The 17,059-nt window shown below is 33.8% G+C and overlaps 1 protein-coding gene across 1 annotated transcript in view; it reads right to left on the bottom strand.

Moving 5' to 3' along the window:
- Positions 1-1,058: 1,058 nt before the first annotated feature.
- The window catches only part of LOC126880905 (retinal homeobox protein Rx-like), an 89,911-nt gene continuing 73,910 nt past the window's right edge, over positions 1,059-17,059 (bottom strand). The window contains exon 3 of the mRNA XM_050644980.1: positions 1,059-1,676. Within this exon, the coding sequence (XP_050500937.1) occupies positions 1,305-1,676 (372 nt within the window). The 3' untranslated portion in view covers positions 1,059-1,304. The remainder of the gene's footprint in view (positions 1,677-17,059) is intronic.

The raw sequence follows: 17,059 nt of genomic DNA, 5'->3' as shown, positions 1-17,059 counted from the left end.
GACAAAAAAGTGTATCTACTAAATAAATTATTTTTCAAACTCTTTCAAACTAGTTTGACAAACAGTTTGAATTTTCAAACCTGTACGATTGACCAATTTGACTTGACTTGAATTATTTGTCAGAAGGATTTACTTGAGTTTGACTTGAAATTAAATCAAACTCAAGTCAAGTTCAAACATTCAAGTCAAACTTGTGCAACTCTAATTATGTGGCCTAGATATTTCAGTTTTTTCGTTTGTATGGTTTTTATGACTTCGCAATCCTTCCCCATCTTCAGCAGAACATCTTGATTTGTTACTCTTTCTGTCCATGATATTTTCCACATTCTCCTGTAACACCACATCTCGAATGCCTCAATGTTTTTGATGTTTATCTTTTTCAGCGTCCAAGCTTCCATGCCTTGCAGCAGAACGGAGAAAACATAGCACCTCAACATTCTTGTTCTTAAGTTTATATTTACACTTACTTTTTCATTTTGACAAACGATTGTCTCGCTATCTCTATTCGCCTCTTGATTTCTCTTGTCTGGTCATTAGTATCAGTGAAGCAAACCCCTAAATATTTGTAGGATGTATCCGGGTCACATCATGCAATACCAGTTTCTTCAATTTATAATCGAGGGTTAAATTTAAAGCAAGAGAGGAATAGGAGACGCAAGAAAATGTCCTGGCTCCGAAACATAAGGCAATGGACAGGTATTAACGGCATACAATCTCTGATACACGTTGCAAGAAACAGAGAGTTAATGGAAAATGTGATTGCTAACATCCATTAGTAGATTTGCATCTGAAGAAGAAGAAGATCGGTATTGGCAGGAGAAATCCTTTAACACTCCATGAAAAGGATTTTATTTAGAGCACATTCTGGTAGAAATGAAAAAAAAAAAAATGAGAATATTGTACAAAATTCTAGAGACAAGCCGCCTAACGTAAAAAGAAGAACGTGTGAAGAACTATTTTTATTTACACCTGTGTAAAAAATCTTACATTATTACTACCAATTTTACTAATATGTTGTTCAGCGTATTTTGACTTTTATTTTTACACTCTGATAAACTGATAAGAAAATCGATTATTACAGATATATTTCGATTTAGAGAAGTAATTAGAGGAACACGTGAACCGTCATATTTTTAAAGAATGTAAAATAATCTTAAAGTTTTGACATTCATTCTATAAGAAATTGTAATACGTCACTTCTACAACTTTACATATCATCCTTTAATAAGTCTGAACCAAAAATTTGGTTGTATTGAAACTACTTCGGTCCATAAAATATATACGCCTAATACCTACACACTCACTTAAACCATTTGTAAACCCTTAGTAATATTTTCAACGTGCTCTTTTGCTTTGAGACGTAATGCAGCTATAGATGTGGTTCTAAGGTCGGGTGGTGTGTTGTTTGGCGAATGCGAATGAGAATGCGCCATTGGAGGTCTTCCAGGGTCTGCGGCGATGGGAGAGGTGAGATAACTTGGGTAACCTGTTTGCGGGTGACTAAGGAAACCTGGAAGAGCTGAGAGCAGCGGTGGTGATAACCAGGGATCCATTGGTAAAGTTAGACTAGAACCAGCTCGCGATAGAGTGGCTGCATGATATTCACTTAGTCCTAATCGAGCCGCTTCCATTTTTTCTTGTCGCCTCCACTTTGCTCGGCGATTTTGAAACCAAACCTGAAACAAAAGAAAAATATATTTAATAGGGATCCAAACCTGAAAATAATCTGAGACTAATTAGAAACCTTTACTGGAATCAGATTGCAAACCTCAAAGTTGACAGTGACGAATATGCGTAAATCATGCGTGGAGTGAGACAAGGCAGCATTTTGTCCCCCCTAATTTTCAGCCTTTACTCTGAAAGAATATTTATTGAAGCTTTGCACGAATCTCAAAAACGTATTGTACTAAACGGGTACCGGCTAAATAACATCAGGTGTGCAGATGACATCATAGTATTTGCGGACAACCTAGAAGACCTATAAGTCCAATATAAACGTACTGAAGGCAAAGTTTATGATCATTAGCAAGAAAAAGATAACAAGAAGGTCAAATCTACATCAACCAAACCCCTGTAGAAAGAGTGAGGCACTACAACTACCTCGGCACCATTATAACAAGAAGAAGTTGCTAGAAAAAGTTAGATCAACCTTCAACTGTATGGGGACCTATTTCAAGAGCCACAACCTTTCTCTTGGTATAAAAGTAAGAATGCTGAAATGCTACATCTTCTCTGTCCTTTTTATGGTGTTGAATCATGGACCTTGAACGAAGATATGTGCCGAAAATTGAAATACTTTGGACACATTATGCGAAATTAATCCAGATATGCCCTCCTACAAGCCATCCTGCAAGGAAAAATATTTAGAAAGCGAGGTCCAGGAAGAAGAGGAACATCCTGGTTGAAGAAACTTCAGAACCTGGTTCAACACAACATATGTGCAGCTTTTCCGCGTTGCTGTTGATAAAGTAAAGATTGCCATGATGATCGCCAACATTCGTCACGGATAGGCACGTCAAGAAGAAGATCCAAACCTGTTGATTTGTGGCTTGTTTGAAATAAATGGTATGTTTATATGGGATTAACTACAGTTAGGTTGTAACGCAGTGGCGACGCGTGACTTTTTCTAAAGTGTTACCAAACCCAGATGTAAAAAATCATGTTTCAAAGAACCTCGCAAATATAAGTTTTTGTTTATTTTACCTGGAAAAATGTTGATAACAGAATCGAAAAAAGAGGGTTCTGTCATTAATCCATTTAAAAAGCGTTACTCAATGAAAATTAAAGAAAATGACTACATCCGATATTATATTTCTTTGGCACGTTTTATTTCGTTTCACTGCTGGAAAACTTCTTTTAACGGATGCACTTGTAGCGGGAATTATTAAAAATAGGTTTTCCAATTTAAAGGGTTCTTGAAATGCATTATCAAGTTCTGAAGACCTTAAATATTGATACAATTCTTGTGCATTTTTTAAATATATTCTGGATCTTTATAAAGAACTATAAATTCTGTTTTTTAACTTATCTGTATCAATTTTTTGTCCATATAGCAGTACAAATTGATGAAAGGCCCTATCTGAAAATTTTGGCTTTAAATTAGAAAACCTATTTTTAAGTTTTATAATCATAGTGTCAAAAGTTTTAAAAAAAAGTCGTCAACGACACTTATCCATGTTTAATTGCACGCACACTCTAATAGGTAAGTAACCATTGTAACCATTTCAAAAAGTGGTGAGAAGCCTACAGCCTACTAATATCCACAGCGCACTTACGCCTTTCAAAATTTTCAGACACGAGCCGTCTTCGACCGTCCGCGTCCGACCGATAGCCGATGGACCTTCATTTTTTTCCACATTTAAAAGTGGTAACATTAACCTGCAACCGAGTCGCATAAATTCGCCAATATTTTCGTGCGTCTAGTTGGCTTTTTAGTGAATGACTATTAACACTCATATTTCTATTGAAAAAAAAAAATAAAATGGAATTATTTTACAGTAGTCAAAAAATATTTATTTGCAAGATTTTTAACTGTTATCAATGGTAATAGTGGTTACATGGACGCTTCGCCAGTGTCGTAACGATAATTACATATATTTTTAATTCGTTAATAATTCGTTAATAAGGTGTGTGCAACCACGACCGCCAAATTGTTGTTCTTGTCAGGGTTGTAAATACATTTAAATAATTATTATAAATTTAATGAAACAATTCTAAATACCATACCTAGATCAAAGGGCCAAAACCATGGATATCACGGGAAACGTAAAAAAGTGGGTCTAGGAAAGTTGGTCGAGAACACTTCGTCGACGGAAAATTAGTCGACAAATTTTGGTCGACAAACAGTTGGTCGAATGCACAATTCATCGAATGTACAATTCGTCGACGAACATTTGTTCGAATGGATTTTTCGTCGACAAACTGTTATTTATCTTTAGGATAAAGGGATTAATGGTGACAAACGACGGTTTATTGGTTTTTGTTTTGTTAACTGGAATATTATATTATACATATCTGAATTTATCTTTTTGAGAGGTTTTGTTAAATTTTTTTCTAAATCTTAACTATTTTTAAATTTAATAAAAAAATTGGCTACGGTGGAAGAGTAAACAGCAAATATAAACAGATATTTTAATTAGTGATGTTGTACCGTTCTTTTTTGGTGTCGGAGCACTTGCGAACGGAGCATTTCCGGACAAGTCAAATTTGATCAAAGATCAAAAATCAATAATTCTTCATTTATCACCATTACTTCCTTTGGGTCTTTGTCGCCGAAAAATTCATTCGATCAAATGTTCGTCGACGAATTGTACATTCGATGAATTGTGCATTCGACCAACTGTTTGTTGGTCGAATTCGACCAACATTTGATCGAATGCATTTTTCGGCGACAAAGACCCAAAGGACATAATGGTGACAAATGAAGGATTATTGATTTTTGATCTTTGATCAAATTTGACTTGTCCGGAAATGCTCCGTTCGCAAGTGCACCAAAAAGAAGAACGGTACAACATCACTAATTAAAATATCGGTTTATATTTGCTGTCTACTCTCCCACCGTAGCCGATTTTTTTATTAAATTTAAAAATAATTAAGATTTAGAAAAAAAAATAACAAAACCCCTCAAAAAAATCAGATATGTATAATATAATATTCCAGTTAACAAAATAAAAACCAATAATCCGTCGTTTGTCATAATTAATCCCTTTATCCTAAAGATAAATAACAGTTTGTCGACGAAAAATCCATTCGAACAAATGTTCGTCGACGAATTGTACATTCGATGAATTGTGCATTCGACCAACTGTTTGTCGACCAAATGTTTTCGATTAATTTTCCGTCGACGAAGTGTTCGCGACCAACTTTCCGACACCGTAAAAAAGTAAATAGATCTGAAGTAGGCCACAGTTTTAGTGGCGTAAATCTAAAGGAGTATAGGTCTGGATCCCGCGTATGAAAAAAAAGTTGATTGCTAGCAAGCTGAAAATTTGTTAATAGCTTAAGGGTGTCTAGTCGGATAAACTTTGATATATGGGAACACTGGAACAGGGGCAGTTTTAATTGTGGAACAGATTAAAAATTTGGAACCGTCACACTACGCAAACGGCACATTTATTTTGTCCGACAGAACAGACTTAAACTCTCCGAACAGAGATTAAACTCTCATGCAAAAATCAAACTGCTATTTATAACCTGTCATAATTCCCGTCATTTTACATATTCTACATGTTCCACTCATTTAAACGCCCATTTGGTGGTAAATCGCAGTCTGATTTTTGCAAGAGAGTTTAATCTCTGTTCGAAGAGTTTAAGTCTGTTCTGTCGGACAAAATACATGTGCCGTTTTCGTGGTCTGACCGTTCCAAATTTTTAACTTGTTCTAAAATTAAAACTTCCCCTGTTCCAGTGTTCCCATATATCAAAGTTTGTCCGACTAGACACCCTTAAGCTATTAACAAATTTTCAGCTTGCTATTAATCAACTTTTTTTTCATACGCGGGATCCAGACCTAGTAGGTACATACAGTGAGCACGTAAAGGTTGGAATAAATTCATTTTCTCGAGAATGGACGATTTTGGAAAAAAATCCCGAAAGAGGTCAATTTTTATTTTTAAATTACGACTTTTTGGCATATATATCATACTAGTGACGTCACCTATTTGGGTGTGATGACGTCATCGATGATTTTTTTAAATGAGAATAGGGGTCGTGTGATAGCTCATTTGAAAGGGAATTCAATTCTCTATTCAGTAATATAAACATTAACATAATTATTTATACAGGGTGTCGAAAAAAAATTTTTTTTAATTAAATTTATTGACATAAAAAGAAGAATATGTGTAATTTATTTAATTCAAAATACATTTTACTGCGCTCAGAAAACAGAAAAAAATGTTTATTTGAACAAAAAATCATTGCTTTTCGCTTAAATAAATGCTCAAATTGTCAAGAGGCAAGTGGGTGGCTGCTTTAATATTAAATTTGCAAAAAACAATATTTATGTGTCAAATAAACATTTTTTCCTGTTTTCTGATAGCAGTAAAATGTATTTTAAATTAAATAAATTACACTAATTCTTCTTTTTATGTCAATAAATTTAATTCAAAAAAATTTTTTTTGGACACTCTGTATAAATAATTATGTTAATGTTTATATTACTGAATAGAGAATTGAATTACCTTTCAAATGAGCTATGACACGACCCCTATTCTCATTTAAAAAAATCATCAATGACGTCATCACGCCCAAATAGGTGACGTCACTAGTATGATATATATACCAAAAAGTCGTCATTTAAAAATAAAAATCAACCTATTTCGGAATTTTTTTCCAAAATTGTCCATTCTCGAGAAAATGAATTTATTCCAACCTTTATGTGCTCACTGTATAATATAACTGTGCGAATATGACAATAACTGTGTTATCATATTAATTGTGATAAAAATGTTACTGCATGTTTATTTACAAATACTTGAATTTTGTATGTAAGTATTAAAAAATAATCTGGCGAATATCACACTACAGTAAGAATAAATAAGAAAATAATGCTTACATTTGCTTCTCAAACTTGTTTCTATCCGACAATAGTTACTCGAGCCCTACGGGATCTCGTATCTATTGCCAGGCAACAAGTTTTCGAAAAAATTTCGCATTATTATCAATTTATTCTCACTCCCTTGTGATATTAATGTTTAAAATATATAAAATAACTCAGCTACAACTGTTTTAATGTATTTCTGAATAGACCAATGAGGTCATTGAAATAGGGACATAGGGGTCGAAAACTTTCCCTTTCTCCTTCGATTCTAACAGAGGTAGTTTAAAATCACTGTGTATACACAAAAAGTAAATTGTCGTTTCAGGGGGAAGCAAAGTGCAAGAACTAATGTTTATATGCACCCCTCTTAAAGAATTGTTGCAGACGAATGAAAAGGGAAGACCCGTTACAAAGTTCCACCCCTATTCTCAGTGACGCTCTTGATTATCTGAATTCTTTTGGTTCTTTTATTTTGGTTTTGTTGAATTCAGGTGTGGACTTAACCGCATAGACCAGAATTAAACAAATATTGATATATATTCTACATACCTAGTTCATTACAACATAATTACTAGATACCCAATTCAAATTTGTACTATTATTCAAATTTGTATCATTGGGCGTCAGATTGAACGATTATCCCTACTACGTGGACAAAACCGCTCGTAACATAAGAACAATACGTTGGTGGCGTTATTTGGATGAGCATGAATTCGAAGAACAGATATAACTATAACAGTTTGTCAAAAAGAAAACAAAAAATACTGAGTGCTACGAAACTGCTAACATAAATGTGCGCCAATAAATCTTAACCAAAGATTTATAAAAAAAACTCAAATTCTTTATAAAACTTATCAAATCATTACATAAACAAAGCTATTAAACTGAATATGTTTACCTATATAATGCATACAATGATATCATCAATAGAATAAAATCATCAAAAAAGTAATTTTTTTTTTAATGCTCCACTCGGAGTAACATTACAATCTGTTCACTATTGGAACAATGAGTAACTTAATTCTAACCTAACCTAACTACATTTTTTTAAGCTAAAGTCTTACTCATCAGTATTTCTTTAGGTTATATTAGCATATCGCCTATTTACACTACAATTAACGTGTACACTACCGCACGATGCGCACTACACTATCTCATATGGTTTAGTACCGCACTATGCGCACTACACTAGCTCATATGGTTTGATTCTTTTAAGACGTCTGGTCTGGTTCGTGTTGTCAAGTAGCTGGAGGGCCTCAACATTCACGTGACGATGGAGCCTATCTTCGTGGTTCCGGGCAAATCTAGATATAGTCTGTCTAACGGTGTCGATCCCCAGATCATTGTGGATGATACTGTTTCTAATATACCAGGGGGCATCTACTATGTTCCTTAGTACCTTGTTTTGGAAGCGTTGAATTATTTGTATATTACTTTCGCTGGCACACCCCCATAGTTGTATGCCATAGCTCCAGACAGGCTTGAGGATTTGATTGTAGAGTAGCAACTTATTATGGATTGATAATTTGGAGTCACGTCCAAGCAGCCAATACATTTTTTTATATCTGATTCCAAGCTCTTGTCTTCTCTTTTTAATATGTGCTTTCCACCTAAGTCTTGCATCAAGAGTGATACCCAGATATTTTGCAGTATTCTCATATGGAATCTGGATATCATTTATTCTGATTGGTATGTATTGCCTCCTTTTATTGGTAAAATCAATATGTATGGATTTGGTTTCATTCAACTTGATTCTCCATGCTTTAGTCCATTTATATGTCTGATTTATGGAGTTCTGTAAGTTATGTACCGCTTCTTCATGATTATTTCCAACTGAGATAATTGCTGTGTCATCTGCAAATGTAGCAATAGTATCTTGACGTAGTTGAGGGATATCTCTGGTGTATAAAATGTACAGAACTGGTCCAAGGACACTTCCTTGTGGAACACCAGCTCTAATCTGTCTCAAATCAGAGTATGCTTCCTCCTGCTTTACTCTGAAGCATCTGTCTGATATGTATGATTCTAAGAGTTGGGCGAACTGTTCTGGTAGGTGATAGCGCAGTTTATGTATTAATCCTTTGTGCCACACCTTGTCGAATGCTTGGGCCACATCCAGGAAGACAGTGGTGCAAACTTTCTTTTCTTCCAGTGCCATTTCTATGATGTCAGTGATCCTATGCACTTGCTCAATAGTAGAATGGCTCTCTCTAAAACCAAATTGGTGGGATGGGATTAGCTGTCTCTCTTCAATTATTGGCTTTAGCCTTTTTAGGAGCATTTTTTCGTAGAGTTTTGCTATCACCGGGATGAGTGATATTGGTCTGTACGACGTTACTTGGTGAGGTTGTTTTCCAGGTTTAGTTATCATTATCACCTCTGCCACTTTCCACAACTTCGGAACATATTTACGTCTATATGAAGCGTTGAAAAGGTGGGTTAGTTTTATAATGGTTTTCTTCGGCAGCTGCTTTAAAATCTCACCAGTAATAAGATCAAAGCCAGGCGCTTTTTTCGGATTCAAATTGTGCTTTATTTCTGTCTCTAATTCATTAGGAGTAACAGGGTTGATTTTTATGTTTTCATCATTTAGTTCAATTGGTTCTTCAAGATCTTCTCCACATGTGGTTTGAATGTATTTTCTAAATGATCTGCAAATATTGTAGCTTTTTGTTCATTGCTACGAGCCCAGGTACCATTGCTATTCCTAATAGGAGGATTTTGTATAATTGGACTTTTAAACCGTTTAGCTGCTTTCCACAGAGAGTAGTCTGTCGTTTTATCAGCGCTTAGTTCACTGAGGTACTCCCCTATGGACTCTTGTTGTATGCGTTTGATTTCTCGCTTTAATTTTTGTGTGGCATTGTTTAAAACAGTTTTATCTGCAGGATTTCTAGTCATATGCCAGTTTCGTCGTAGTTTTCTCTTTTCGGCTATCATATCCCTTATTTCTTTAGGATAATTGTTGCCTTTAGTTCTTTGGATAATAGTTGGTGAATTATCCCAAGCTGCTTGCTGGATCTTATTCGTAATTTATCAAAAAAGTAAGTAATAAATCTAAAAAAATGTATTTATTCATTAATATAAAAAAGAGGCATATACTAACAACAATAATCTAATATTTAAATAATTTGCCGCCATCGATCTAATCCAAAATAAGCGATTCTTCAAAAAGTAAATAAAGGGCATCTCAAAAAATCAAATATTTGGTCTGCAATTACACATATCAAAGATAAAAATATCACGATAGTGGATATGTTATGGGCAATAATAACGTAAATCCGGCCAATAACGTTAATAACCGGTCAATATCGACAATGGCCTGTTGAATTAGTCATTGTCGATAATGGCCGGATATTAAAGTTATTGTCCATTGAAACTGGTCATTTCACAATGCCCGTTGTTAATAGGTCAATGTTGAAATTTAGACTAAAAATATGTTTTGTTTATTATTTGCTTCATTTCTGTGCTCGTGCTGAAATTACTAGTAGTAAATTTATGTAAAAAGTGTTACAAAATGCCATGGTTCACTATCTTGTCAAAATAAAATTCTTAGCCTTTAAAAGCTATCTTAATATATAAAAAAAATATGACATCATACCTAATTTTATTTATTTATCAACATTGGTCATTTGCTTTTGGCCACTGTCGTTATTGAGCGGTTATTGATGAAAACTCTAATTTTAGGTTATTTTTTTTACAACATTGGCCAATAGCTATGGTTATTGTCGTTAATGACCGGGCATTGTCGCTAATAACCAGGGTAAATGTACATTCACGACAATGCCTGGGCTTTAAGGTCAATGGCCAATTTACATCATTGTCCGTAATAGATATACTACATAACAATCATCCACACATAACCCCTATTGACCGGTTTGAAGTTGTGAGCTTATACTTATATCTGGGATCATTGATCACAAACACAGGGTCACTATAGGAAGAAATAAAACGTAGATGTGATCTAGCAAAAGTTTTCACAGCAAAAATGACAACAATATGGAAGGACTGTCAAATTTCAAGAGCGTTAAAGATGAGGTTGATCAACTGCTTAATATACCCAATACTGGCCTACGGATGTAAATCTTGGACACTAACACAATCGGAAAAAAGAAAGATAGACGCCACTGAAATGTTCTGTTGGAGACGAAGATCCCCAACAAGATGGATCGATCAAATAGAGACTAACAACAATAATCTAATATCTAAATAGACTTCCGTCGTGCCGTCATAAGTAGATCAAATCCAAAATAAGCGATTCTTTTAAAAGTAAAATAATTATTACTTAAAATTTCAAAACTAATAAATAAGGGGTTTGGACCACAATTTGTCAACCGAACAAGCTTTTTGGTTCGTACGTAATGTTCTCATTAAATAAATGAACACATAAACACATTACAAATACATATACGTAATCTTCCCAAAAAATATAAATCATACTCGTAATGATCTCAAAAAAATACATAACTTATTACAAATTTAATCATATTATACCCAAATAAAGGGCCGTTTTCACGCTACGTCTTATTGAACGTTTTGTGTGTCATGCAAAACGTACGACAAAATGTACGTTTTGTGAATAAGCGCATTTAATTTTTTCGATTCGAATTTTTTGTGTGTCGACAAGACGTACGTTTTGTTGTTTACACGCCACATAGGACAAAACGTGACACACAAAACGTACAACAAGACATAGCGTGAACACACACTAATATCAGGTGGTCGGGAAACTGAAGTGGCTATCCTCAAACTAAAATCGAAGTCCATTCTTATCTGGTCAGCAAAAAGGACAACAATAAGATGGATTGATAACATAATAATTGGGCAGCTTCTGTATGCAGTAATGCAGTTCGGCAATATAACGCTAAAAAGATAAAATCTCTTTATATTTAATGATCAAACAAAAGAACAAACAAGATTTACAGCAATACGACAGCATAATCAAAATTTTGAGGACAATTATTACTAGAAAAATGAAAACATACACACTCAGTAAAAAAAGTAGAGCCTTCCTGGAATAAAGAAGACGTTTTATTTTGAGACGAGTTTACCTATAACCGTACTTACTATCCCGAAGTAATATGATTACTGTATACCTACTACACCGATACCTACTACACCTTCCATACCTATGGAAGTTCGCCGGACACACCCTATGGCAGAAGGATGAAAGATGGACTAAAACGATTATACATTGGAGACCGTGGAACCACAAACGAAAAAGGGGAAGGCCACAAATGCGATGGTCACATGACCTGAAGAAGCACACTGGGCCAAAATGGATGCAAATTGCCCAAGATAGAGAGGCATGGAAGAAGGAAGAGGAGGCCTATATTCAAGGATGGATGTTAGTCCAGAGAAATAAGGTTTTTGTCGGGACACTTGAGCAGCCAGGTTGCAAATTGAATTTTTGGGTACTATATACCTAATACAGTATAAATACAAAAATGTCCGTCACAGTTCGGACGAGAAACTTAGTTATTAACAAATAAGGGTCAAAAATCGCAGTTTTTTCGTTTAAATCGCTACAGGTACAAATAGGTTAATTATATATATATTATTTAGGGTATTCGTATTTTAGCAGATCAGCCAAGGTTTAAAATGACACTTTTTAATTTTGGTGTGATCATTTTTTGCTTCGGAAATTGCAATAAAAGATTAAAATTTCAAAAATAAAAAATGTGCTATAACTTTTGCAAAAATAGCCTTAAGACTTTCATATTGCACAAAAAGTTGAGTCAAACATTCCGTATAATGCACAAAAAATTTTAAGACGATTCGTCAATTAGTTTAAATTTTATTCAATTTGTTTATCGCAAAGAGCTTGTCATTGTTCAGAAAATAATAATGATATAACAATTATGTGGAAACCACATGCAAGAATAGTACATTGTTTACCGGGTAGGAAAAGCTTAACATTCCTGGACGACTGTGAAGATTGCTAAGTCGAGGCGCAAGCCGAGACTTAGCAACACAGAGTCCAGGAATGTGGCTTTTCCTACAAGGTAAACATACTATTTTTCCGCAAATCGTTTAAAATTCGACAGATATTGATTGATTTAAACAAAACGCGATAATTTTATTCCCAAATAAATGGTGCTTTAAAATTCCTAATAAAATTACTTGGGTTACTATGGAAACGTATTGAGGTTGAATTGTCAAACTTGACGCTTATAAATTTAATTGCTGGTGTTCTCGAAAGTAAAATGATAAGTGATGATGAAATTTCCATTCCTGGGACTCCTCCAGAGCTGGTTGAGGCAGTGAATACTGCTTCATTAGAATTATTGCCAAAGAAATCAAGAGAAAAGTACGAAAATGCATACAGACGTTTTATGGATTATCGCATGAGTAAAAATACGAGTTCTTTCTCAGAAAATGTTGTAATGGCATACTTCCTAGACCTTTGTTTAAAGATGAAATCTTCAACATTATGGGCCAATTATTCAATGCTGAAGTCAACCCTTGCACTTAAACACAATGTAGATATATCTACATACTCAAAACTTCGTTCTTTATTGAAACGGCAAGCTCAAGAAATTGCCTTATAGGGCAAAGAAATCTAAGATTTTAACGAAGGAAGAAATTGAAAAATTTATCCAGGAAACTCCAGATAAAGAAAATTTAATGATTAAGGTAATTTACAAGGTTTTAATAGCAATGTGTTTTCTATCATTTATGTAGAACACTAACAACTGTACGGAAATATCATTTCCTTACAGTAAGGAAATGACATTTCCTTACAGTAAGGAAGTCCTGACTTTTTCTTCAAGAAATTTTGACAGGAATGTCAAAATTTCCTGGCGATTTGCGGAAAAAATAGTTATATTTTCAAAGTGTTGAGAAAAATCATTAAAAAGTCGTTTTTATCACTCCGAAAAAAGTTTAGCAAAATAGAGTCATTTTTGGCTTATAAATAATTTGAATAGCTTTGTTAATATTGACTATAGAGTAAATCTACTTTAGGATTTCAAAAACTGGTATTTTTACACGAATTTTCAGAGAAAACCTTTTTGCCTAGGTTAATTAGGCTCAAAGTTAGCCACTTTTATTATTTAATTCGCAGTTACTTCTATATACATCACATTCTCCTGTTACAGTGTTAGTTACCATACTACTCCGAAACGGCTTGGCCGATTTTTATGAAATTTTACACGTATATCCTATAGGACGGAGAAGAGGTTTAAACCTTTTTTTGTACCCATAAGTTATAAGGGGGGCTGCCCCCCTGACTTTTTTTTTATTTTTTTGGATAAAATTATTTACCTTAATTTTATATGATGTAGAAGTAAAAAATACATTCAACCCTTAATTTTCACTCTTTTATCACCAACCCCTCTTTGTTAATAGCCATCTATATATTTACATCTATAAAATTCTCCTGTCACAGTGTTAGTTTCCATACTCCTCCGAGACCGCTTTACCGATTTTTATGAAATTATATATGTATATTCGGTGGGTCTTAGAATCGGTCGTAATCTATTTTTCATATCCCTGAGTGATAAGGGGAGCTCCCCCTAACATTTTGTAATGTTAAGTGGGGATGTGTGTACATAACGTACTCTATAAGACTACGAGTCATACAAATTTAAAAAATTATAATCAAAATCCATCAACAAGCTCCGGTGATATTAATCTCAGCATATGTTTGCAGAATCAACTTCATTTTTTGAGTGCACGGATTTTATTAATTAACCCTCCACCGACCACGAATTAATTCCGTTCGGAGCCACTTTTAAAACTTTATTAACTACTCTGTTGAGGTTCAAAGTTTACTCAAACTTTTACACATATCTTCAACTTCAAAATAGCTCCAGTTAGGTTGCTTAATTATTATAAACAAAGTAGCCGTCAATTAAATAAAAAAAAGTGGCTAACTTTGACCGTAATTAACCTAGGAGAAAAGTTTTTCTTTGAAAATTCGTATAAAAATACCAGCTTTTCAAATCACAGTGTAGTTTTAGCCCACAGTGAATATTAACAGAGTTATTCAAATTGTTTATAAGCCAAAAATGACTCCATTTTAGTAATATATTTTCTGAGTAATAAAAATGACTTTTTAATGATTTTTTTTAAACGCATTGAAAACATGACTATTGTTCTTTCATATTGTTTTCACAGAATTACTATATCGTTATTATTTTCTGAACAATGACATTGCGAAAAAAAAGCTCTTTGCTATAAACAAATTGAATAAAATTTAAACTAATTGACCAATCGTCTTAAAATTTTTTGTGCATTGTGCGGACTATTTGACTCAACTTTTCGTGCAATATGAAAGTATTAAATTCATTTTAGCAAAAGTTGTAGCAAATTTTATATTTTCGAAATTTTAGTTTTATTTTGCAATTTTCGAAGCAACAAATGATCGGACCAAAATTAAAAAACTGCCGTTTTAAACATTGGCTCATCTACTAAAAGAAAAATATTATAAATACGATATTTAAGCACCCTATTTTTACATGTACTCTTATTTGTTAATAACTACATTTCTTGTCCAAACTGTGACGGGCATTTTTGTATTTATAATGGTATAGGTATATAGTACCCAAAAAACATGGAACATGGTATATTTTTGCCTTATTTCCCCGGTGTATGTTTAGGGCTGATTAGATAGATAGATACCTACTACAAACTTAAGAACCTTATATTGGAAGAAATCATACACAAATAGATATTATGTTACCTAAAATTGCTCAAACTGGCATAGGTAAGTTTACAATTGAATATACCTACATGAAAAATTACAAAATATTCATACCACTGTTAGATATTCAAAAGTATAATTAACTGTGTTATCGAAACAGAGACTTAGGTACATTCAGAAGCATAAAATACAAACAAAAATTTAAAAAGTAGCCACTAGATCGATATTCATAAATCCCTTGGTAACGTTTTACCGGTTTTACTTTTATTTTCCAGACATCAATGCGAACAATGTAGTATAGACAAACTCCAGCCCTGATTTTGGGGTGTCTTTCCTCGCAGCCATGTTGAGACGCCTTGGGCGAGCTCAAAATTGGTTTTGAACTGATGCATTAATTGACAATTTGATGGCATTCTTTGCCTGGGCTAATAGCGACTGAAGCTGTCTTAAATTGACTAAATCCAATAAGAAGTTTTAGCAAACTCCCATGTTTGTCGAATGCAATTTTCTCGTTGTGTTGGCAATTGTGTAACTTCATAAAAGTAAGCTGACGGCACCGAATGAAGTTTTTATTTCGTTTTCCGAAAATTGGACACGACTGAAGAGAACTAATGGTTAAAGTTATTTTGTTTACCTGGACTTACATTGTTCTTTCCAGAAATAACATTAATGACTATATTTCAATTAGTTTGAGCACTGAGTTTATTAAGGTAACTTGTTGAGTTATTCTGTTTCTCTTCTGTTGAATTGTTCTGATTTTTTTAAATTAAAGGAAAGATACTTATTAAAGTATGATTATATGAATTATGTTTATATGAGATTGAGCCACAAATATTATTGGTATATAACATTAGACTTTTGGACTTCCACTCCGAAAATTGTCAAAAAAGAATATTCTAATAAATTCTGGGAAGATTTTATAACTTTTTTTTAGATACATATTTCTTTTCAAAAAATGACATACTTTGCCTATATATTATAGGCCACAGCAAGGCGCGGATACAGGGGGGTCAACGGGTCCGGGACCCCCTATTGTATTTAGTCTATAAGTATGTTTTATTGTTTATTATTTATTGTTTTTTTCTGTTAACTCTAAACTTTAAGCCATCAGTACAACACTAAATTATACGACAACCGCTTCCAAAGAATTGAAAGAAGCCATAAAATCTAATAAAACACCCTTCTCTGAAAAATAATCTGCAGCCGCATTTGTTTGGGTACCGGTGAAACCATAAACAACGGAAATATTTTTCTCAATTCAAAGAATAACAAAAATGATATTTTAAAATGCAAATACATTACACTGGGTATAAACCTTATCTCATGAAAAGTCACGTTTCAAATTTGCGATACAATAAAGATATAAAAATATGAATTTTACTAGATAATCCATGCGTACCTACCCATTGATGGTAGAAAGGTTAATCTTTATGGTAAAGAACGACCAGTGAGATTAATAGTCGTGAATTTTCTATCAATCCTTTTGATACCGTAGGTATCTGGGATTATATAGTGTATTTTAATCTTAGAGTAAGTGTGAGTCGTATGGCTAAATCTGGAAAATATAATGTTATTCGAGGTAAGTCTGCCCCTCCCCCCATTATGAATTTCTAGATCCGCGCCTGGCCGCAGCAATGTGTTAAGGAAAAAGTTGACTGAATGTGATATAAGTATTATTAACCTAATGATATCCCAGGATATCCTGGGTATATGCGAAAGCAGAAGAAAAAGTGATGGCACACATTTTATGCATAAAGGTGGCGAATACACTGGAGTGGGATTCTTGGTAAAACAAAGCCTCACACAGTGTATCGAATAATTCAGGCCCATATCAGACAGAGTAGCATATGTTATCATCAGAATTAATAAAAAAA

This window comes from Diabrotica virgifera, chromosome 2, assembly GCF_917563875.1.
Source record: "Diabrotica virgifera virgifera chromosome 2, PGI_DIABVI_V3a".
NCBI lineage: Eukaryota > Metazoa > Arthropoda > Insecta > Coleoptera > Chrysomelidae > Diabrotica > Diabrotica virgifera.
Note: the sequence above shows the minus strand (reverse complement) of the source record. Positions and strands in the feature narration are given on the sequence as shown.